The sequence below is a fragment of the Xiphias gladius genome, chromosome 4 (genome assembly GCF_016859285.1).
Source record: "Xiphias gladius isolate SHS-SW01 ecotype Sanya breed wild chromosome 4, ASM1685928v1, whole genome shotgun sequence".
Classification (NCBI taxonomy): Eukaryota; Metazoa; Chordata; class Actinopteri; order Istiophoriformes; family Xiphiidae; genus Xiphias; species Xiphias gladius.
In genome coordinates, this window is record NC_053403.1 from 16,774,117 (window position 1) to 16,799,314 (window position 25,198).

Here is a 25,198-nt window from a genome sequence, read left to right on the forward strand (position 1 = left end):
TAGTACAGAAATTAAAATCAGTAAAGTACAGACATAAACTACCTGTTACCCCGTTGATCATAAATGTGCTGCAAAGAGCGTCTTCATAGAGTAGGGGTCAAGATGCCAAACATGAACTGCAACATCCTCTCTCCACTCTCTGTAATAAATGACGAAAAAAATAATTCAAAAAGAGATGAGCTACAAACATGTATTCAATGGATGTATACAACAAATATGTCAGCAAAGCAACTCAAAATAATATTTGAAAGGTGGCTGCTGAAGAAACGAAATGTGATCCGCTACAGAAACAACATGGCACAACCTGAATGCAATGTAGCCTCATCCAGTGGACATGGGTAAAAGAACATGTGCAGGGGAGGAAAGAAGCCATGACGGCATCTACAAAGTTCCTCCTCAATCTGAAAACAAATGTCAGATGTGGTCAAGACTAACCATAATGATGACAAGGCAGATCGGATGAAACAAATAAGACTAACAAGAAAAGGTAAAAGAAAACTGTTTCATTTCACAGTATATAGAATCAGTGGCTGCTTCGTCTGGTATGACAGAAAGGGAGGAGAGGAGGGACAAGATCTTCAGACTATAAATTCATGTGGCCTTTACCAGCTACTGGATATACAATTTACAACAAAAATCCTAAACCCAGGGTTTAAAATTCATCATTTACTTTCATACTACCGCGATTAAACCCGAAAAACCCTGTACTTTCAAGAGGCAAAGGTTTAATTCTCCTGAAGGTCTACAACTTTTGAATGACCTCATCTCAGAGTGGCGGTCAATACCATGACCACTTTTGTTCAAGATCTCTCTCCTCCTACATCCAACCAGAAAAGGCCACCTCCTGTCACACTCTGCTGCCCCCTCAAAGCACAAACACAATTTATTTTGAGAATACAATTATTTTTGATTATGTAGCATTATTTAATTTAATAAAGCTTCTCTCTTGAACTACAGTTCTTGATGTCATACAGCACTTCCGTCTCCTCTTCATCTTCAAAGCAGACCACATGATGAAGAGACTTGTTAGGGCTTTGGTATTGATAAATCAATCATTCTGCCATGTTCTTGCTTCTGAGCCAGTTCTGCTGCAGACTCTTGTTACTTATTAATAGTTGGCATCAAAGCCCAAGTTTAAAAAGCACAAACAATCAGCTCTTGAGTTGTTAGATTGGTTTGACACAGTTTGAGTATATTGGGGAAGTGTGTCCACCATATGTACACATCTACGCACACTGTTGACACTGTCAGGTTTGCCAAATACATATCCATTTGCTTGTCTTTCTAAGCTTGAGAATTTACTTTATTAACACAATCCAAACCTGCTTTTGTTGTTTGCTCCATACGCCTGTCGGTATGCCCCCTCCCTTCTTTCTCTTGGCCTGTCTCATGGTGTGTAAGCACAGGCCAATCCCTCTGAGATGCTTTTCTCGCCTCCATTTCCAGGTCCCAGCATGAGCCACCCGCCTTTGGTGGTGAGCCATGTGCAAAGCCGCGTTTAGTAACTTGATCAAGGGACCGAGGTACAGTCCTCTGAAGCAAAGAGCATTAGAGGCGTGAAGGAACGACTCTGGCAAGTCAACAGCTTTGATATGTAAAAACCTGCATCTGTTGGCTGGCAGAGGCAATGCCAGGAGTAGAGGTAGAAGGAATGGAAGATGTTTGCCTTTAGAATTGCCGCTCTAATAGAATTGCAAACGCCAAATCCCAAGCTGTGAAACCCTAATGTTCTTAGTCAAACTGACTTGGCATGGTCCAGGGGCTTGAGAGAGGGAGTGAAGAAATAGCAAGAAATAGAGGGAAGAAGGATATATAGAGTGGTCTCCTGTCCTAGATACCACTGTCTGTCAGAGTGAGAGTTATCAAGCTCTACTGCAGCACAGATGCACAGGAATCTTTTATCCAGGCTTCTCTTCTGTTCCTCCTCACATCGTCCATGACACCTGCCTGATGCAACCATGCGATTGTCCCCCTGAGCAAGCGCCTCACTATCTGACATACATCAAAAAGACAGGCCAGGATAAAGAGCTAGAGTCTGGGCAAAAGTAATGAGCAGTATTACATGATTATTGTTTTTAATTAATTTTCCTTTCTGCATCAGGAAGGCCTGCAATGATGGACCCTGAGGCCCACTCTAATGTGAATCATATTAGAGAGATTCACATTAGCCTAACACCAGCCTAACGCCAGAAAATTAATCTTTTGCATTACAGCAGGGCTCACACACCACATTTGGGGATGAAATTTTAATAACCTTTTCTTATGGAACAATATTGAATTGATCAGCTGCATCAAATCCACACCAGAAAAGGTCAGCGAATATGTAGGTTGTAAACACAAGCTTGCACACGTCTTTGACAGAATAATTCATAACTTGGTCAATGGCTGAGCTAAGCCTATTAGTGGATCATCAGGCCATTCCTCACACTGAAGAGTCTACATTGATTATCACTAATTGTATATTTAAGTTCATAAATTATCCATAAGTTTTAATAACAATATGGTAATGCAGATGGTGCTTAAGTTCATTGTTTGATTACAGCAGCTATAGTGTGAGGGAAGGAGGGTGCGTTGATGCGGAGCAGCGTTTCTCTACATTATTCAACACAGAGACTCATTATAAATCAGTTGAATTAGGCTTATAATTCTATATTCTGTATATGACTGTTTGACTTCATAATGAATGTCATTTCCTCGATCAAGACTTGATAGTGAAGCATGTTATACTACAAAGGTTATTCTCCCACAAGGATGCATTTGCTTCCATCAAAAAACAAGGCCTTTGTTTTTCTTTTATACTCCCACGAACAGCTGTTAAACACTGTTGTGGGATAAACGTGACATATTTCTAAATGGAGCACTGATATGTCACATGTTTATCCAGCATGTGTCAACAGACTATAAAAAAGTGGATAACAATGCAAGGATGTCACACCAGGCATGCAGCAGTGGTGGAAAGTAACTAGGTACATTTTCTCAAATAGCATACTTTACTTGAATATTTCTATTTTATTCTATTTTATACTTTCAGAGGGAAATATTATTTACTTTTTAGTCCACTAAATTTATCTGAAAGCTACAGTTACTGGTTACATCTAAGATCTTAAATAAAAACATTGATGTAAACTATAATTCTTGTTAAAGATAAAACCAATGGCCACCCTTTGGTGGGGGCACAGCCTCTTGTTTGGGAACCAATGGGCTAAACTATCCAGCCACATATAAAGCAGTTAAAACACAGTCCACCTTCAACAGGTACATCAGTAAATGCTATTGACACATTGTTGCATCAGTATTAATGATCTAATGTTGTAATGTATATTGAAAATTCTCAAACCGTGGTCTATATTTACCTCAGTGGCAAAGAAAAACCAACATTTATTTGGAACAGGCTTATATTAGGCCTTTGTTTCTAATTTGTCCTGTTCCCCAGTTAATGCAAACTTAAAACTTCCTCCATGTTTACCCTTTGTCTTCATAAAGTCGATATAATGTCTATTTCCGCAGCAATAATACCACTCTCAACAACCACTCCAGAATTCCCACATTAAAAGAGCAGCTTTCCTTTTATAAGCAGGCTTTTAATGTGTTGAGGTTTGACGACAGTAGCTGAACATTGATTGGGAGTACAGCAAAGAAGAAAGAGTTTTCTTTCTGTTTTTTGGTTGTTGTTTTTTTTTAATTTCTGTTAAAACAGAAAAACTGAGAGCAGCAGAGTGGAGGGTATGGCAATGGTATGGTTTTTTTTATGCAGCTGACATTAGTGACTGGACTTTGTTAGTGTTGGCCACAGCTCCATCTGTTATTTTACACTCTGTCATTATTTGTATACCAGCTTTTATGAGAATTTATGGCAATAATCAGGCCATTATTTTGCACTGCACTCCAGGAGGTGCTCTTATTTTTTAAACTTTAAGTACATTGTGCTGATAATAGTGAGATTGTTTTACTTAAGTGGGATTTTGAATGCAGAACTTTTACTTGTAATGTAGTATTTTTATGTTGTATTGGTACTGTTAATTGAATAAAAGATTTGCGTACTGCCATCTAGTGAGCCATGAGGGATGAAATTCTGTTGCTTTCAAGAAGAAAAGATGAAAGAAAAACAAGAAAAAATAAATTAACATCCAACCGCACAGAAGAAACACATATATGCTTCATGTACACATTCACATACTGTACAGTACAATTTACTTTTGCAGGCACAGGAGTTGCATGTCCTTCAAGTGATGCACTCACCAAAAGTACATGGAAGAAAAAGGTGACCTATTTTGACTGAAGCTGAAGTTTATTGTAAACCACTCAAGCAGCATTTCACACAAATTCACCTCAGCTTCCCACACACAAACATGTATTCTTCATGTACACCCATGTCTTTGTTCTTTCCTCCTCCCTGTTGATGGCAGTCCACGTGGGCCATGGGGCAAAGACCTCTGTGCTCCTAAATCTTGTTTTTCTCCACATTACTGTCAAGGTATCCACTGGTGACTGATGATAGATTACATCTCAGCCAGTGCTCAGGGTTTTCCCTCAGCTTGTGACTTACAACAACTCCGAGCCCTTGTTGCCCTTGCTGCTACACTAACCTAGCGAGCACTGCTCAGGGAATATCACAAAGGACCTTTTCGCTCCTTTCTCCTCATGTTTGCTGGGCAGCTGTTTCACAGGAGATGCACAGGGGGGAGATGAAGCATGTGCCCTTGTTTAAAGGATGTTTTGGTTATGTAAGAGGTTTTGTTTCCTTTTTTTTTCATTTTCTGCAGACTCAAACCCTGTCTTCATTTGTCTTTCTGTGTGAGTGGAAATGCACTTACTGCAATTTGGTCTAGTGCCACTCAGGGAGGCTGATGAGCTGGTCTGTGGTTCACCGCCTCACACAAACCTACAATTTTAAGGTGATAAGTAGAGATCCTTCTTTTGGAGTTTTAGATAAGCCCCTACACTTGGGTAAAAGCCCAGGCAAGGCTTATTTGAAGGAGGAACTGATTGCTGTTTCTTTTAGCGGATATGAAGGCCACTTTATTCTCCATCTTGTGAACAGCATCAGGTGAAGTAGGCAAACTTTTTTATCTTTTGAATCCAAACCTCTTGCAAGATTTGTGTTTACTTTCTCTGTCATCCAGTAATGATTTCCTATTTTTCACATTTCAGCCAGTCTACCGATCTAATGGCGTGTCATTAATCATGCCAGCTGCTGTGTGAATTGTAGGATGTATGATAATTACCATAGAGGGCAACAAAGTAAACCACACTGTTATATTGAATTTTGGTGATTATTATGCTTATATGCATTTCTCCAGCCTGGAAGACCTGCTCTACATCCTGGGCTGATGTTAACTCAATTATGTGCAACAGAATTACAAATATTAAAGTTCTCTCTTTTATTTAAAAAAACAAAAACAAAAAATAGCTAGGACATTCAACATTCCATCGCTGATTCAAAAAGATAGCTTAAAAAGATTTAGCTAGTGAGTGTTTAGCATCTTCCATATCTAAAATGGCTGATTATAGTTTTAGATAATGACATTAATAGTGTTATCAAATTATATGCTGTAAATTTTAATAAACTGTTCATTTAATTGCATATCCTATCAACTTCGGAAGGCTCAGTAATTAGATTATATTATCGAGTGTGAATAATGTAGAAGATTATGTTTCAGATTACAGTTTCAATCAGTTAATCAGTGATCTGTAACAGATTACATTTTGGAAAGTAACATCCCCTGCCCTGGCTACAGCTACCCGCCTCAGCTTTACTCTGAACGGAATTATGCAAATTTCAGGCAATTAAGGGGCTCTGTGTCATTCCGTCTCTTCTCTTCAGCATTCACTGTTGTTTTTCAAGCCCCGCCGTGACTTTTGTCAAGCATCTGTATGAGCATGTCAAGAGCAGAGATGCTTAAGCTGGGGAAATTATTCATAACCATTTCATTGCTTGAACAAACAAGCTCTTACACACATTTTCCTCACGACAACCCTACAGACACATTTTATCCCCATGCACATTAATCTAGCAAACATGTAACATATGCCAAAATTTTAAATAAAATCACATTTTATGTTGCAGTCTGGGTTGCACTGGGGTCATATTCAGCTCCTGAATTCACCCTGAGATGACTAGCTAAATAATTCACCACAGGGTTGTCTTGGTGGGAAGAGGTGAAGCCTGTCAGATACTCAAATAAGTTATTAATTTTCCATTTTGAAAGCTTGAGGTGTACTTCATCATCCTGTTCCCAATTTTCTGTGAAGCATGACTGATTTCTTTCAGAACATTGTTCTAGTTTTTCTGCATAATTTATCTTCCCGCACCTATTGCCACACTTCCTAAAATTGTTGTCACTCATCATTTTTCATTTATGGCTGAGTTATATTGACTCTGCTGTGCTGATTGTTTAAGGTTTACTTACAGTATGCTTAAATCTCACCTTTTCTCTCTGCTCACCGCTCCCATTCATGTTATTATGTTAGACTATCCTCTAAAATGTTTCTCTTCCTTACAGTGTCTGTATTTGATTTAAATGTGTTGTCACTGAAAATTTTTTACATTTTTAAATTTTCTTTCCAGTTATGTTTCTCTTAGGCCTCTTAAGCTTTGAGCACATTGCTAGAAAGCCATTTTCCTTGTGTTTTAACATTCATAACTTGTCCTTGATTAGATTTTTAAATATATTTATTGATTCTTCTCATACCTAACTCTTCTAGATTTGTATTCTGACTGTCTTTTCTGTCTTCAAGATATTTTTCTCTGTAAATACCTCTGGAGGTCAGAGACAAGCTAGTCTGATCGCAAGGGCCCTTGTCTGAATAGTGTCTGGCATGTGTAGACAATGTCAATGCGCCTTCCTCCTACTCACTTTTTTTCTCCTCTTTGTCCTCTTTTAAAGGCGTTTTTCATATTCTTTCATATTTCCATTGCATATACATCTTCGGTACACTTTTTTGTCCCTATCAAATGTTAGCTGAACCCATCTGAGCCTTTCTGTCTCCCACTCAGACCCTCCGACAGTGGAACCGGTTTACATGGAGATGCGTCAGGGCCTAGGGAGGCCTGTGGTGATGACCTGCAGAGTGCTGCGAGCCCACCCCTCCCGTGTGCTGCGATTCGAGTGGCTTCTATCAAACCGGCTGCTCCACGCCGGAGCCTTCGATGCCCAAAGAGACGAGACAGAGTACACGATCCGCAGCCTGAATCGAGACGGCTGGGGGGAGTACACCTGTAATGTCATCAATGAGGCTGGAGCAGGCAAATGCACCTTCCAGGTTACAGGTAAAGAGTACTTGTTACTAAAGTTTTCATACCAACAGACTGTTCGCTAAGCCCTCCTTAGTTACTGTTGCTACCCTTCTCAAACTTTACATTCTCACACAGTACATATCCAGTTTACAGTGACAACAGTGGCAGATTTACCTCACAAATTTCTTAGTAATTTTTGAAACACTGGGTCCTTCAAACTATGATAGACAAAAACAGGTTTCTCATTTTTAGCTGGCAAACATCAGTTTTGCTGGCCAAAATGACAACTGTTGGTTTATTAACTCAACAAGTCCTCCAACCTAAACAGGAGAGAGAAAAGCGGCAGCTTGATTAGGTTTTGGGAAAGATAAGGATGGGAATTGGTAAGATTTTATTGATATCAATGCCATTATCGATTCTGCGTATCGGCCCGATTCTTTATCAAACCCCTTAATGATTCCTGATCACTTTTCTGTGTGGAAAAAGTAGTGCATGAAATAAGAGAATATTTTTAAACCATTTGTTTTCATTTAGGTTTTCGTAGTCAGAGAAAAAACCTGCTAAGCCTGCCTGCGGAGGCGCTAATGTTATTATAACATAGGCTGTTAACCCTCGTTAATTGATGCAGTGTTTCCCACAGGGTTGAAAATTACTTGTGGTGGTGGATGGCGTGGCGTGTTACCACTGTGCATGCAGACACTCATGCTGTTTTAAAGGGGGTGAGACTAACCCAGGTTATCTTCTGTAGGTACAATTTACCGATGTTCCCTAAACGCCTTGCATGCAGGCTATCGGTAGAGGCTAGCTAGGCGGCTGCACACACAGAGGTCTCTAGTCCCCACTCTGTTACTGCAGTGCACACAACAACGACAGTGTGTGGCCAGAAATTAGTTAGTTTGGAAAGAGCCAAATAAGGTGTTCTAATATAAGATTTGAGTTGAAACCGCATTATTTTATCTACCTGGGCGGGCCTCCCAAGTAGAGCCTATGTATGGGAAATGCTGCGGTTGTGCTGCTCTGATGGCAAGCAGTGGCATTCATGCATAGAGTATCACATACATGGCATCCCTGGAAGTTAAGTCCGTGTTGCGTAGAAAGATGTTTCAGCATACTGCTGGTGTTTCTACCCTTACTTGAAATTACCATTTTACAGACATTATAACTAGCACTGTCATCATCTTCCTTCGCTTTGGACCCTTTCTTCCTCTCTGCCATGACTCCTTCTTGTTGCAAGTTTCCAGCAAGATAGACGTATGAGTTCAACGTTATTGTTTTGCAATATGTAACTGTTGGAAAAACATACCGGCATCGATAAAAGGAATCGATAAGCTTGGAGGCTCTTCTGATGGTTCAGACAATTTGGAACCAATTCCAAATTGTCACAATAGTCACAATTCCAATCTCAATTACCATCCCTAGGGAAATATCATTTGGTTTGGGTTAATATAAATGCTTAAGGTCATCATGGTTACAGTAATAATAACATGTTAAGGTTATAAAATGATCTTGGTTATGCTTAAAAGAAACAAATATTGACTGTCTGTTTGAGATGGGAGTCTCACATGTAAACATTCAATGTTTTTAAAGTCCAATGTTGCTGCAACTACTGTAAGCTGTAGCTACCTAGGTAATTAAGCTGAAATTAGCTCCACGAGTTGGTTGAAAATGCTGTCACCAGCTCACTTTTAATGTTTCGAGCTTTTAAAACAAGAATGCTATAAAAGAGTCTTAATGCACTTTGATGGCTACATACAGGATATCTTGCTAAAAGACTGAGGCTAAAGCTGCAGGTCCCAGGCGAAAAGTTAACATCCTCACCAGGTGATGATCCTTGTAACGTAAGAAAAAAAGAATCAGCATTGTTCGTGTATTGCGTTGTAGAGCTTGTCGTCCTAGTGTTGTAAGAATGATTTAGAAAAATGCAAGATCAGAATCATATTCCATTCTAACATAACTCTAACTATTTTGGCTTTCATTTTTATTTTATTTCTGTTTATTTGGACAAGCAAGGTTAGATTTATGTTTTATTGTTTGTATTTTCAAACAGAATGTTTCCCTTTTAAAACTTTTGAGGACTAACTAGTATGTTTAGCAAATGTGATGCTATCTTGGGTGACAAGGATGACAAGTTTGGCTCAGGTTACATTTCCCCCAAATCCAATCCAATACCCTAAACTCTGATAGCATCCAGGACCAACCTCAACACAGTGGAATAATACTACGCAGCGGATGTGCTGTTGTGAACGGGGCTTTTTTTAATGTAACCTGTAGTCCAACAAAATGGCATAGTATGAAAAACTTCTTAGCCTTGAAAGTAAGGCTGGGTTACGTTACTGCTTTAGGTAATGCGCTAGTAAGTCAGACTTGCTAATGTTTGTAACTTACGTTAGAGCAGTTAAATCCACTGTTAAAATCAATTTCTTAAACTTTTGAACTCATCTTTATGAGCAGAATTTCTCTCTTGCTAGAGCCGTAAGCACAAGGCTTCAACATGGAGAAAATTAAAGGCTGACCAATTTACTGTGCCTAGTAACGCTTGCTAAGCTATGATTTGACACTTCCTGTTAGAGGGAGAGGTTTACTGAACGGTAAATTATTTAAAGTTACATACTGTACATTTCACTTGCATTATCATGCACACATTAGTGGTATGAAATGAGCCACCTTGACGTGGCACTTGATGGCAGATATTTTGCTTTCATTCTTTTAGGGCACAACTGCATGTCTACAACCAGTTCTTCAGTATGCTCTCCACTTAGTTATTTAGATTGTTTTGGACAGCTGAAATTTGCTCCTCAAACATATAACAGTCCTTGTCACACTGTGTTTTAGGGCGTATGGTTGCTTCTGCATTTGATAGACAATTAATTTAAAAGAAGACTGAAATGAAAAAACATCATAGATTATGAATCAGAAAGGGACATGTCAATCATGTTGGCTTTTTCTCTGCCTTACATAGTAAACATGTTCTTTAAGATAAAACACATTTACCTCCTTCCTGCTATTTCTTTTAGATTACATTTGTTTTTTTGTTGTTGCTGTTGTTGTTGTTTTTATTTGTTAGGTTTTTTTTGTTTTGTTTTGCTTTTGTCCATCACAAGCGCCAAATGTCCATCTCCTACCTGGTTGTTATGACAAGACCAAAGTAGTTTGGCCACGCTGAGTGACCGCAGGAACTCTGGCCAAGGTTTCAATCTACCCGACCTCCCATTAGAGACAGGAGCTTCAGGGTCACAGGAGGAGTATTTTTTACTTTGATTCCCTGCCACTTAGGTTGCTCTTCTCTTTCTTTGCTCTCTTTACTGTCCATTTCTCTCTATCTATTGCTGTCTTCTAATAGTACCTTTTCTGCCCTTGATTTTCTTTTTCCTTTCTTTCTCTCTTTGTCGATGGTGTCTTTCCCCCATTTCCTCATCTTTCTTATTTTAAATGTCTCCCTATAATCCTCCCTCTCTCCAGCTTGCCTGGAGAAAAAGATGGACATCATGGAAACCCCCCTCCCCTGTTGTGTGTCATAAATCAGTCCTCCCTGTTGAAATGGGTAGAGCAGGGAGACTGAGCCAGATAGTACCCTCTAGCCATTTGTTTTTCTCAACAGGGCTGGGGTTTTGTCTGCTATTGCTTTCCCTCACTCCCTCTTTCTAACTCCATTCCCCTTCCTTCCCTTTCATCCTCCATCCCTCCTTCGCTTTCTCTCCCGCCATCACTCCGTTCCTCACACCCGATGCTCCAGATTCCCACCATCTGGACTCAGTAGTTGCCAAAGGTATGGAGGCTTTTTTAGTTACCCCCTGAGTGCAAGAGCATGGTGCAGAAAATCTACTTTGGTTCCTCTCATCATCTATGAAATTTGGTGCACCCCATTCTCTTAATTACAGCTCTTGTTCTCCAAGATTTTTTTTTCATTTTATCCTAAAATTCAATAGTCACAATATGAGATCTACGCTACTCTGTAGTGTGGCTGAAATAAATAATCTACTGGAAAGAAAGTGGATATCAGCTCCTCCCTATGACTTGTGAGCCTGCTTCAAGATGAAGCTCATGAAATATTTGTTATGGCTCATGCAATTAGGTGGTATCTTGGTTTGCTCACTTTACAGAATGAAGACAGGTAGGACACCTCCCCACTCTCTCCCTGACCTCTTCGTAGGCTTTGTAGATGTGAAATAAATATATCAGTCAGGAGTTTTGGCTTGATACCACAGTGGCTTGATTAAATTCACGGACCCACTCAAGACACTATGCAAAACATATGTTACCATGTCAAAAGACATGTGCAAACACACCAAAGTCAAGCAGCAGGCCATTCTCAGGACTATATAAATGGTGCTGCCTCAAAAAGTATATTGTGCCAGGGGAGAGTGTGTGTGCATGTGCATGGATGCCCATGAGCCAAGCTATTGGGACATCTGTGGTAACAGTGAGTTGGCTGTAATGGCCAACTTGGCCATTAAATTCTGCCAAGGGAGACACCCTCAGAGGGATGTAATGTGTACTACTGAGCTTTGGCTCAGGCTCTCTGTCATGAGAACCCTGGGTTTTTAACAAATGCTGAAATCGTGCTTCTCTGAAGAGTTAGAATTGGGAAAAAGAAAATTAACAAATATTTAACCATCTTTGGGTTTTCAGGCTGCATTTCTTCTGTGTTATCATTCTAGTCTGATGCAGTCAGTGATTATGCACAAGTCTTCATTACCATACACCCTGTCCTTAGGCTGCAAATGTGTACTGATGAAGCGGTGATAGGGTCAAACACTGTTCACAGAATACACAGACATGAAATTTATAGGGGTAATCCAGCAACTTAGTGTTTCACTTTCGTAAAATTTGGGGACTCACAAGAGACAGAGTAAAGGAAAAAAAGTAAAAATTGAAGGAGCAGAGGTGAACTGGCTGTGTAGCACTAAACAAGATGAGTAAAATGAACTTCATGTAAAATCGCTGCAGTGCCCCTTTAAGATATCGCATTTGTCTAATCACTGCAAAACTGAAATTTATAATAAACAAACAGATTCTGCAGAGCTAGTCCACACATCTCCCTCCCCCTTACCCTTCATTGAACAAACAATATACACTTTTGCTGGAATTCACAAAGAAAGGGCAAACAAGGTTTCTCATTTCTCTCCCACTTAATCCCTCTTTTTGCCAGTCTGTCGTCAGTTAGAAGGAAATACGTGTAAAATTCTCAGGGACTAAGTTCAGATATTCATTGTCTGTATCTTCCGAGTTCCCATAAAATTAATTCAGATTCTAAATAATGATGTGCTAGAACGGTTCCAGTTTCCCCTTTTATTGTAGCCAATCTCCCTAATGATGCAGAAATCACATTGTGGAACATGGGGCCCATAGTTGGCTGCAATCAGATATCTTCATTTTAGGAGGGAATTGTATTTCCTTTAGTGTGACATAGGCACTGATTATTTCAACTCCATTTTTATGCCTTCAGTGCTGAATGCTGAATACTGAATGCTGCATTCAGTCTATTTTAATATATTGTAATATATTATCACTTAATCCATCATCTGTTTCAAGTAATGTTTTTGCCATCTTGATTTATTTATTAATTGTATGTTTGTTTGGTTCTTTGAGGTGTGTTTTAAATAACCCTCCTGGGCGTTTTTGTTTTTTTGGGGGGGTTTTTTTGTGCTGGTGTTATTTTTGTCCGTATCATTTTTCATATCTTCAAATACAAGAAAAAAAAAAACTAAATAGGTTTTTACCTTCAAACCAGTACAATCTTCTATCTCAGGGGTTTATAAACCTTATCAGCCGTGGTCTCCAATGAACATTTGTGCCTTAGCTTTGAGTTCCAGACATGATTTTAGGCACCTCGGCTATCTGCCTTTAAGTCTTTGCCCAGTTCTCCGGTGATGAACTTCAGCCCTGCAGTAAATGGAGAAATGATGTTGAATACTACCAGCTCAAAGAGACATACTGACATTGATGGATCCTGCAGGTAGTAATGACTGACATTACATGGTCAGAGTAAAAAGGCAGTATATGAATAAGGTTATCTGTGATCAGACTGAAAGTCTGTCAGGCTTGAAGGACAGACACAATCCATTTCTGATATTTTCTGTCCTTTTTGCTTTTTTTATTTTCTGACCTAATTTTTGTGGTTCTAACTCTTTTATATGAATACATTATCACAAGATGAGTCACTCTAGAGCAGCCCTCTATTTGCTCTGACCAAGAAGGATAAAATCAGAAGTCACAGTGGGTCAAGAGAAACAAAATTCGATCGCAGTTAATATGATCAACAATTTGAAATCTTTGTTTTTTTGTTTGTTTTGTTCAAATTGATTTGACTGGGGGGGGGTGAGGAAGAATGAACTCAATAGTAAGGGTGCATGGTGGAAGTGACTCATTACGAGTTCAGTTTTCAAAATTTCCCTTAAAGGAAAAAAGCCACAGAGAGCCCAGAAGGACACAAACAGGCAATTACCACAGAATCTTCTAATGTCTCTAATGCCTTTTCCCTATAGTCAGTTAGCTATTCGTGTGGTGGTGTTGAGTTTTTCTCAACCAGCTGTGCATCCATATGTAGGCATCATTTCTGCCACAGAAGCCTAGCTCATACATCAGCCCAGCACCATATAGTAACACTTAGCATATGGTGGGACAAAGTGTTTTCCTGAAGAAGAAAATATGTTCGTAGACCCTTAAAAATGAAAAAGAAGTCTCCAAACAAGGTCAGCTTCTTGCCTGAAGGGTTTTTCACTGAGCTGTTATGAATCATTGCATTGGTTCTGCTGTTATAAACAGATTTTTTAAAAATCAATTAAGTCTTCTGTACTTTATGTTTGATGTCTCCCACCCAGGGTTATCTGTTTCAAGTAGTGTAAGTGGCTTAGGTAATGTGCTTCACCACACATAAAGTATTATTAGGAGTGAGGGTAATTTAGCTCATTTACATTGTATATTTGAACGGAAGACAATTTACCGGTGAATTTATGACAGTGTGCATGCCTTTGCTGTGAATGTGCTCTAAGAAATTTATTTTTTATCTGAGATTTTTTCTCAAAATAAGACATACAATTGATATAATAGTTGAGTATAAGACAGTTTAGTTAACTCAAGGCACTGTCTGTTTATGAATACGGTCCTTTCAGTCATGTGTTCCTAAATCAGTCTCTGTGGGAATCTTTAAAGACAACTTATGAAAAACATACAATGATAGAAGTCAGTTTAATTAACCTTTTGTGCCTTTGCTGTACTGCTAATTACAGCCTCTTCTTTTTCTTATCAGCCTTACTGTATAGTATAAACTGCATGAACAAAACTGGCTATATCTGCCAGACTTTCTTAAGTAACATTTGTTGTACAGTATGCTTTAAACACAGCTGGCTCTATACAGTGAAATAGAGCCGAGTGAAGTGCAGACACTAATTACTCTTTCCTTTCTTTTGTGGGAAAATGTGTTTTTCTGGTTGCATTAGCATTTTAGCAAGGCATGTGGACAGTTTATGTTATAGCATCTTCAGTTATAACAGAAAGGGTTAACTTGCAGTATATTGCTGATGACATTTTCAGATGCATTTCTTAACTCTACATAAAGATAAAAACATTTAAAAGTAAATTATGGTATTTAATTATTGACAGTATTCCTCTTGCTTTCACTTATATTCTCTGAGTGATTTTATCTGGCTGATGAATGAGAGTTCCTTTCCCACAGATCAGAATATTGTATTTTAAATAGCTTTATCCATGTAAAGGCCAAATGATCTGCAATTGGCTGCCCAAAGCATTATTAACCTGATTTATGGTCTAAAATGCAGAACAAAATGCCCTCAGTGCTGCTTTTGACTTATTAGCATGGTCAATTATGAGAATTGATCAAACCATTCAGAGGCTGAATGAAACCGCTAAATTCGTCTTTTTCCTGCTACGAAGGCACCTCACGGATTTTGATTTGTGTAAATCTGAATGATTATATCTAAAATGCATGTATTTACACCTTAACTTGGATGCAAAGAAATTATTAAATTTGTCAGTGCATAATGGATTATGTTTTCTACTGTCTAATTAACCATTCAGCAGTGTTGGCCCCATATTGATTTCTTTCTGGTAGATTTCATCTCAAGACAATGCATATTTTTGTCATTTCACATCAACTACAACCAATGCTGCATTATAATACAGCAGCATAGTGCAGATTCCTCCAGCACTGTGACTGTTTTTACTGCATATGAATTCTCCTTAAAGGATAAGGCTGGTGTTATTCGCATTTTGGTCTTAATGTCAACAAATCTCAGGAAAACACCAAACCAACAATGCGTGGGTCCATCTCTCAATACTTTTCGTCCGCCCAACCCCGTCTACGGCTGTTGTCCCAAGCTCATTCATTCCTACTGAAAGATGAGTCACTATATATATAAGGTTTCTTTTTTTAATGTCTAAGTAATTTTCTAAAACAGCTGGGCACTGTAGTTTTCAACAAACACTACTTGAACAGGAGTAAATAGTGCTTTTTCAGCTGCGGATCAATACACATTTGTTGCATTAGTTAGTATTTACATCATCAGTGCGTTGTATGTGGAATTGGCTCAAAGCAAAATACATTAGCCATGTGCCTGGTAAGGAAGGACCGTGTCACTAGTTGGCTAAAGGGGCAGTATTCATGTGTAGGATGACTGCATTATTGAATTTGTTCTTTGTAGACTGGGATTTGTTGACAATAAGAAAATAGAATATCACTAATATCACTCTAAAATATCACTATCACTATTTTTATACTGTTTAGATTCAGCTCAGGATTAAGAACCGCTAGCCTACTGACATAGAAATTCAAAACCAGACATATAACCAATTGAACTTATGACCTTCACAAGCTCCAAAGTCTCCGAGTAGAATTCCTCCCTTGAACTGACTTCAGGTCAAGTCAAATGGTTCAAGGATCTTTTCACACCAATGAGCATCTAGGGAGAGACCCACGAGACCACTAAAACTTTTTAGGGAAATAATGTCATTATAATTCTTCAATGACATAAACTAACTTAAAAATTTGATCTAATTGCCTGACATACATCAACTACTTGCTGCATCTCTGTGTGGGTACATAAAGTCCCAATGCTGCTTTTGTTTGAGCTAACAATGGCTGCTCTACTGTCTTTTCCATGGCTATTAACAATCATCTGCCTTGGGTATTGTCATCCTTCAGTAAACAAGAGCAAATAGCAGAGGGACAAATGCAACAACATGACATTGAGGTGAATTGCTATTCTTTGCCTGGAAAGGTCACCCTGTAAGCTTGTTTTCAGATATTTATTGAAGTACAATGTTCTGCGAGCTCGTTCTTCAGCTGTCAGAAATCAGCTTGCAGACTGTGACTGAAATGCTGAAAATTTAAAAAATTTATACATTTCAAGCCACAAAATAAATTCTCAGAGATTCCAACAAAGCAAACCATGTTATTGAAAGGTTTGAGAAGATCTCTGTAATAGTTCCGATCCATCTCTATGACCTTATTTTTACTGAGGAAGCTGTTGAGTGTAGGGGCATCCAGCACACAGATAGGATCTACGTGGTGTGGGATGGACACTCAGGATATATATAGCTTTATTAGACATACAACAGTCCGGTACAAGCCTTGATTTTATGCCATGAATGTACTCTATGTCACGTAACATAAGATGAAACTTTAATGATCCTTAAGGGAAAATTGGGTCATAGCAGAAACAAGGAATATAATATAGAGTGGGTAAAAATAGAAAAAAACACAATGTAGTAAAGATAAGAGACACTGTACATCTTTGTCATGCTAATTCAGCTTTCCTTTTGGCTTGAAAGAATTCTTACCATGTTAACAAATGAAACATTTACATGTTTACATTTACAGATTCTTGAATTTGCCTGCGTTGTGTACAAAATAAATCACTGCAGCAAAAGGCAGAGTTTGCCTTTAATGCTTATGGTTGCAGGCAAAGAAAATAGATCTCAAAATAATAGTAATATTTATTATTATTAATATTATTATTATTATAACCTAGCAGCACAGCCCTAAGTACACCAATCTTTCAAAATAAAAACAAGTCTTTTTTTTTGCCATTTTCCATTTGTTTGCCTATTACATCATATACTCATTACAGTCTTACTGTATAATCCTGCAAAATGTTTTAAGATCTGCACTTTTTTCCAAATCGCCCACATAATCCAATCTACAAATGTGTTAGTGGGAATGTGTTCATTAAAAAAACCATACAATAAGGAATGTCATACAGTGAAACACTGGCACTGCTGTCATGGGGCTGTAAGTCTTAATCATTAGTCATAATATGCTTTCAGTGTATAATTTTTTAACCAATCATAAAGAGACACACCAACAATTTTACACACAAGTTAAGTTCACACATTATGGCAAGTACTACTCAGCCTATAAAAGCTGTTGTATAATATCTTCTATGGATCTGAAGGGACCTTTCCGAAACTTGAAAAAATTACCCCAGTGATGTCATCGGGGTTATCTTGGCTTCAGTATTGACACTAAATGCTTTTTAATAGAAACAAAGTTACAAACTGGGGATGTGGAGTTTGAAAGTTGAAGGTTTGTTGCAAGAACCCTTAAATTCCACTATATAGTTTCTAGACTTTGTGTTTTTCATCTTAAATGAGAATTATAGCATTTAGTATCACTATCAATGTGCTGTCTCTCTCCAGGAAAGGCCTACCCCCCGGAGTTCTACTATGATACCTACAGCCCTCTGTGGCAAAATAGACCCAGAGTCTATGGCTTCAAGCTCCAGTGGACCCAGATGAACCCCAATGCTGTGGACCGCATTGTCGCCTACAGACTGGGCATCAGACAGGTAGAATGACAAGTGAAGAGTTTTCTGTCTGAGTACTCACCTTCATGCCTGTTGATTTGTTCACCTTTTCTCTATTTAAACAATGGGTGCATCATTCAGGTTTCCTGCACTGCAAAGTGTATCAGGGAGCTTTTGTTATAGTGAGAACATAAGTTCTGATATTTTAGCCTGAAATTTTGGCTCCTGGTACAGTAATCGTTGAGTATTTGGTATTGGTCAGCCTCTTTTTGAGGCACATGAATTAGAGTCGATTTTGTGCCAGAGGGCACTAAAAACCTCTCATATTGCCAATTTAAGCATGTGATAGAAGTGGCTGCACAGCTTGCGCTTGCTTGTTGTATTCCATTTGACAGCGCCAAATCTCACGACTAGATTCATTGTCTTATTCTGTAGTTTTTTGAGGATATGAATGAGCCTCTGTGGGACAAACAGAATCGCTAAGAACCTGTCAGGGGCAGTGAGTTGAACGAGTTCTGTGGTTTCCACGAACTGCTACTGTTTTTGCTCTCAATCAGATGCTCAGTCAGGGGAGTGGAAGGGAACCCTGCAGAGATAAAGAGCAAGCATAGCTCCTGTTTTCCCTGCATCTCAAGTTAACTCCACAGATGACAGGCAGACAACAGTGATGAATGTCATGGTTACATTTTCTCTCTTTGCCAATCAATTTATACCTTCCTCTCTCTCTCACTTTCTCTCTCTCTCTCCTCATGGCGATGTGGATTGCATTTGGTTTTTATACTATTTTATTTACAGCAGCAGGTGTGGCACCACGTTTAGATAAAGACTGAAACAGAGAACTAGCTCCATTAACTCCGCAGGTTTTCAGGTTAACATTGCCTTTGCATTGGAGCACTGAACTGCCATTTGGAGGCCTGTTTTTTTTATCTTTTTTTTTTTTTTTAAAAAGCATGTATCAATAAATGTAGCACTTTCTGCAATTCTAAATCCATCTCAGTTCTGCTTAGAATTAGTGAGCATAACCTGACAGTTCTGTTTGCAATGAATACTATAATTTCATGTTTGTTTTACTCTACACCCTCAAGGAACTGAAGCTTGAAAACATAATCTAAACCAGTTAAGTTTCTGTGGTGCAATGATTTTTCTGTCAAATATCTCAGTTGGTCTGTTTGGTAATAAATTATGTTGCGCTTACAGCGCCCATGTTTGTGCTTGCCAGGCGTTTGTCAGAAAACTTGCCAGGAATATACATTTGCTTTTCCTATTTTCAGCTGGTCCCCCACAGTTTTTTTTTTTAAACAGATTATAACGTGCATGCATCTGTGCTAGAACTGACCCAAGGTAACTCAGAAATCACATTAACATTTCAATTTTTTCTGCACTTGTTTATTAAAAAGAGAACATCACTAACCCAGTCCATTTTAGCATAGAGTCAGTGTTTGGGCAAATTAATTTCTTTCCACCTTCTTGCCTTGATATCTCAAGAGGGTACATTGTGTGACCATTATTTCCTTCCTCCGAGGCATAACAACCAATCTTCTATTGTCTGTCTAGATGAAAGAGATTCTCCCAGACTTTTGTAGTATACAGGATACCCTCTGTGATTGATTGAGTGCCAGCTTTTAGTATTGATTTAGACTGATAATAAGATTTTTTGTAATGTGTTTTGGTGAGGAAGAGTTGGAACAGGAAAGAAGCAAAAGAGTAAAGGCATTGAGCAAGAGGAAATGAGAGAGAAGAAGAGAGAAAGGAGTTGGAGGAGAAGCTACTTTTGTGAATAAATAAATGCAGAAATACCCCCAGACTGACTGTGAAAGAGTGGTGCAGTAAAGAAAGCTCCGGCACATGGACTACATCACTAGATCTATTTATAGATCCAGCAGCAACTCTCCTGCCATTCCCTGAGAATCATTATAATTTTCTCTCGCTACTTATGAATTAATACTTAGAGTTGGTAGACCTTATGCCTCTGTAATGGATTGCTTTGTGTTATCATCCAGTGCCCTCGTGACAGACAGTCTAGCTGAAAGGGAAATAGGAATGAAGCTCTAGGCAAAAGGCGTGCATGGACGAGAACCACAAAACACATATCACCGCACCTGTCAAGAATGTAATGGAAAGGTGTGACATCTGCTCTTGTTTTGATACTGTAGCCTGCTATTTCAAAACCTTCTCTGCTGTCCAAAAGCTTGATTGGCTGTCTCCAAACCCTGCAAAGTAACTTTCTCAACCCACATCTTGCCATCTTGGAGCTGCTTCTTCCTACTCTTCCTTCTTGTCCTCCTCGTCCTCCTTCTCTTTCGTCTTTTTCAATTGATCTGTCAAGTCAGAGTGTGCGAGCAGATCAATGGGAGCCATACTAATTACATGCAGGCAATCTACAGTAGATCAGCTCACTTGTCTAACATTACACCATCACTTTGATTATTCCTGTGTTTCTGTTGGCTCCAGTTATCGCTTTGATCAGCGCCGTTATTAAAGTTGCCATAAAAACCCCATGAACTGCCATAGCAATCAACTGAATTTAAATCAATGTGGCATTCTGCCTCTGTAGGGAAAATGTGGAGAATGAAAGGTAATGGGATGTAAACAGAAACCTTAATTGGACACAGACGCAGGGATTCAGTGAACATTAATGGGAATCAAAGCAAAGGTGTAAAATCCATAAGCCAGTACATACAGTATGTGTATGATTCAAAACGTCTGAAAAGTAAAAAAAATTTCTTGATCAATATTTAACATTTGAATTAATTTGCACATTTTGACACAATTCCTTTCTGGTGTGGAAAATTTTGAACTATTTGCTTCCATTTGTTCATTTGGAGTTTGAGGCGTCGTTTGCCAAGACTAGCATTTAAGGCCTGCATCTGCCTGGAGCTTTGGGCCATACACACATACGGACACCCAAAGACACACAAAGACACACAACAAATCTGACACAAGTTTCCAAATATATATACAGATATACAGCTACACATATACTTATATTAACACTGTTATTTATGCTCACAGTATTAGATAACCACCTGATTATTAGCAAAGAAAGCGATGTGGATTGGGAATTGTGAACAATAATGAGGTAAGATACTCTCCAAGACAAAAGTAAATTGACAGGGTGCTCCCATTTCAATATGGAATTAAATCCATTCAAAATGAAATATTTCTTTTTTTTCTGAAAACTACACAGTTTTCTATTACACTAAGGTAATAAGAACGTGATATTAATTTAAAAAAGTAATAACACTCAAATTAAATTAGATGTAAAGTGCAAACATAAACCCACAGAGTGCTTGTTTCATCAGAGCTTAACTGGGCCACTGACAAATATTTGATCAACATTTCATACAGGTCTCACTCATGCATCTGCAGTTTAATATAATACATACTGATGAAAAGTCAGGCAATTTTAGTTAGAAACACTTAAAAGAATTTCCCATTTATAAAAATTTTGTTGTACAGTTAGATTTGGTGTACAAGGCTTAGTTCTTTGAGGGAAAATGTGCTGCAACAAAGAATCTGATGGGATCTGAATCTGAACAGATACATGACCATAAATCTCAGGATAATCAACAATGCTTAAAATATAGCAGATAAAGAGGGCGTTTGGGAGGTGGAGGGAGTGTAAAGTATTATACGATGTCATACTGGTCACACTGTACACCTGCATTAATATGATTGTACATTATAGTTAGTAGGGCTGGGAATCACAGAGTAACTCACAATACGAAACTATCACAATACACTGCCCATGTTAATGATGGTATCACGATACAGACATTCTGTGATACTCCATACATCGCAAGACAATCATCTACGACGTATCACGACATCTGTGTAACTGAAGAAGAAAAAAATTCCCCTGATAAGGCAAAACGTAGGAATTATGAGTTTATTAACTGCATTTTGGTGTCAGTGAATAGAATTCTTGCTTAGTGCCTCTTTAACACAAACACACACTAACTACAATTTATCCATGTCCACATGTGCCATCATTCCAATGTAAAACAACCGAATTATGTATAAATAAATAATTTTATTTATATTCTATTTTTTATAGCTTTAATGCAAGAATATATAGCACTTTATTTAAAAATCATGAATTCATATTTTACACTATATCATTCACAACCTCATTATTAAAATCAATTCTATATGATATACAAACAAATCAGATGCATACATATTTTTATACACTTTATCAGAACAATGTACAATAAACAACTTACCTCGGGAGATAATAGGGCAGCACAGATGGCAGGTTGCTCGAGAAACTGAAAGATCATCTCATAGGTACTGTTCCATCGGACAACAACATCTATTATGAGCTTGTGTTGTAGAGGGTCCAGCATCCTCTGGTTTCTCTTCCATAGCTATGGTGCTTCTGTGGAAGAAGATGGAAACCCCCCAAACTTTCACAAGCAGTCAAGCAACAACTTTCAGTTTCAGGGCGCAAGGTTCAGTATATGTGACAAATGTCAAATATGTTTATATCCAGTCAGCTTAACAGCTACAGTCATATTCAATGCGTTGTCATTAACGACTACTGGGTCTTTTTCAATAAGCTTCCGGTCCTCTGTAGCTTTCTGCTATATGAGCATGACGGTGCCTCTCTGATTTGTTTTCCCCCACTGTCAGCCATTATCCCCCTATGAGTTTCTTCTTCTTCACCCAAAGTTTACCCTTCATTACATGAAGTAGTGAACCTTTAAGATAAATTGGCAGGGGAAACCATTTAGGTCGCGTGCATGTTTTAATAAATGTATTGATATTTGGCACCAGTGTATCAATAACGTTTCCCCCACCACTGATAGTTAACTGGTAGCCAAACAGCTGATGAATGAGCCAGTGACTGTGAAGAATGAATGAAACAGCTGATGCCAATCAGCTAATGCAAATGTGACATTAGTGCTCTGCCTGACCTAATTCTATGCTCAGTAAATAGAACCAAAGTGAATTTATGATGCAGTATGATGGAGTCAGATCAGAAAATATGAGCATTTGGTTAAATGTGAGATTGAGTTATGGAGACTCGTTTTGGCTCCAGGTCACAGGGTCAAAGAAAAATGAAGCAAACACAAAGCAAGACAAAAGCATGAAAAAGCATGTGGGTGAGATTTGATGTATTTTGTGGCTGATTTTCAGAAGAGGTGGACAGGAATGTTGTACGTGAGGCTTGATTCCCCGATTGTCCAAGAATCTTCCATTTCTTGATTTAAAGTCAAAATGAGGTAGACACATAATTTTTTTCTTTCCAACATTTAAAAAAATAGATTATCTGAATATTGCAATTTTAGATGGTGTAGCCATTTTCATGTCACTGTGCCTACCTCTCCTTGGCATCCGTACATTCAGATCAGCAAGGAAGGACATGTCCTGACCATCTAAAACCATGAATCTGCAGTTTTGGGGATATAGAATTTTAAGCATTATTTTAAGCACAAGCATAGTCACAAGCCTGAAACCAAGAGACTTTTTCTTAGCAAATGAAAAGTTTACATTGTGGAGATACTTTACATGGTTTTCACTGGGCACCACCTCTTCTACTTTTTTCTCCCTCCCTGGTACCACTCCGTAAAACATATTAATTAGGTGGGTTGAGTTAATATGTACTACTTACTGGTTTTCCTGTGTTTCATCTGTTTTCGGTCAGTCTTCAATGTACAATATTATGAATTTGTCATGAGTATAAATAACAGCGTATAAATAACTTCACTGCAGACACTGTAAATCCCTCACCACCAGTCTGCAGACATTACCCAGACTGCCAAATACAAACTGAGAACAAAAGGAGGATGTATCATTTTCAATACAGCTTTGTTCCCAGTTAGAAAAACAGCTGATGTACTTCTTTTTTATCATTTGTATGGAAAGATTGTTTTCACTTTTGTTGAAAAACAGGAAATGTGCTGGAAATGATACTTCCTCTTTTTAGGGTGTTTAGGGCCAACACTATGTAATTTATGGCAATTAACTGCAATGCCTTTTGTACTTTAGAATTGAGCTAACATTTTCAAAGGATAGGTAGGGACAAGTGCACCACCTGCAATTACCAGTGACAGACAAAACACTCTATTTACCTGCAAACTAATGACGATGAAAACCCACAATTTTGGCTCATCCAGGCTCTAAATAATTACTTAATTGGTAATGTTCTCACACACACACACACACACACACACACACACACACACACACACACACACACACACACACACACAAACACACACACACACTACTTCACTGCTATCACACCTTCATTCACTTTCTGTCTCTTTCTGCTAGTAACACACTTCCCCTTTTCCTTTGACTGAGAAGGGCATGTATAGTCACTAATTGTGATGCAGAAGCTGTAACTTGTCTTTGTGCAGCCCTTAACCTGATTCTCAAGGATAAAATGTACCCATGCTTCTCTTCTTATTGACCCCCAGTGAATGCAGCGACAAACCCTCATTTTGTTTCTTTGAATATCGGAGGGGCTATATTGTATCACAAGACATGAAAAGCATGAGCTAATTTTTACTGATACCTGAGCTTAGTCACTTAAAGACAGGTTCGCTCATGTGCTCGGCATTGCTCAAATACAAGATATAAAATTCCTGTCTGTTCAAGGTAGTTGTATAAAGCGATATCAAAACGCTGTAGGACATGATTAAGAAAAACTTGAAAAGAATGAGGCAATCATGTACAGTGCACAAACGTGTTGTCCTCACTGTACTTGCAAAATGCATGTATAATGCAGACTGAAGCATTTCTTAAAGGGGAAAAATTAATCAAGATTTTTTCTCTCTGCAAATGTAAGAATATCTCTGCCGCTTGCTAATAACTGCTCTTGAATTCAGGAGCTGGGAGCTTCTTTGAAAGTAAATGTGGCTAATGAGTACCTAGCTGTCAATAGCTTACAGAGAAAAAATGTTTTTGTTGTTTAGCATTTAATGTTGACAGATCATACAAATGCCTATAGACAAGGTTAGTTGGCAGATGAGAGGGAACATCCTACACTGATGGTGAAGGGAATACATATCTGTTGTGCTCATATACGTAATATGTTCCCAGGAGCAAACTCTTCAGAAGAATGTCCTTTGTACTGTATATGCTTTTTTTCTGTTTTGATTCAAGATGCAAAATCTGTAGCCATGAAAATTATATTGAAGATATTTTAATGTGCAAAGGTTATTTAATCAAATTCCACAGCACCAGA

The 25,198-nt window shown here is 38.4% G+C and overlaps 1 protein-coding gene and 1 long non-coding RNA gene across 2 annotated transcripts in view; one reads left to right on the plus strand and one right to left on the minus strand.

Moving 5' to 3' along the window:
* The window catches only part of LOC120789183 (MAM domain-containing glycosylphosphatidylinositol anchor protein 2-like), a 164,588-nt gene that overhangs the window by 113,514 nt on the left and 25,876 nt on the right, over window positions 1–25,198 (plus strand). Inside the window, exons 10-11 of the mRNA XM_040125747.1 lie at window positions 6,998–7,270; window positions 17,894–18,042. Of these exons, the coding sequence (XP_039981681.1) occupies window positions 6,998–7,270; window positions 17,894–18,042 (422 nt within the window). The remainder of the gene's footprint in view (window positions 1–6,997; window positions 7,271–17,893; window positions 18,043–25,198) is intronic.
* Window positions 21,414–23,743, minus strand: LOC120789185. The gene is made up of 4 exons (XR_005707353.1): window positions 23,618–23,743; window positions 23,328–23,395; window positions 22,227–22,381; window positions 21,414–21,859 (listed from the first exon to the last, which is right to left on the minus strand). It is a non-coding gene; the product is annotated as an uncharacterized LOC120789185 (long non-coding RNA).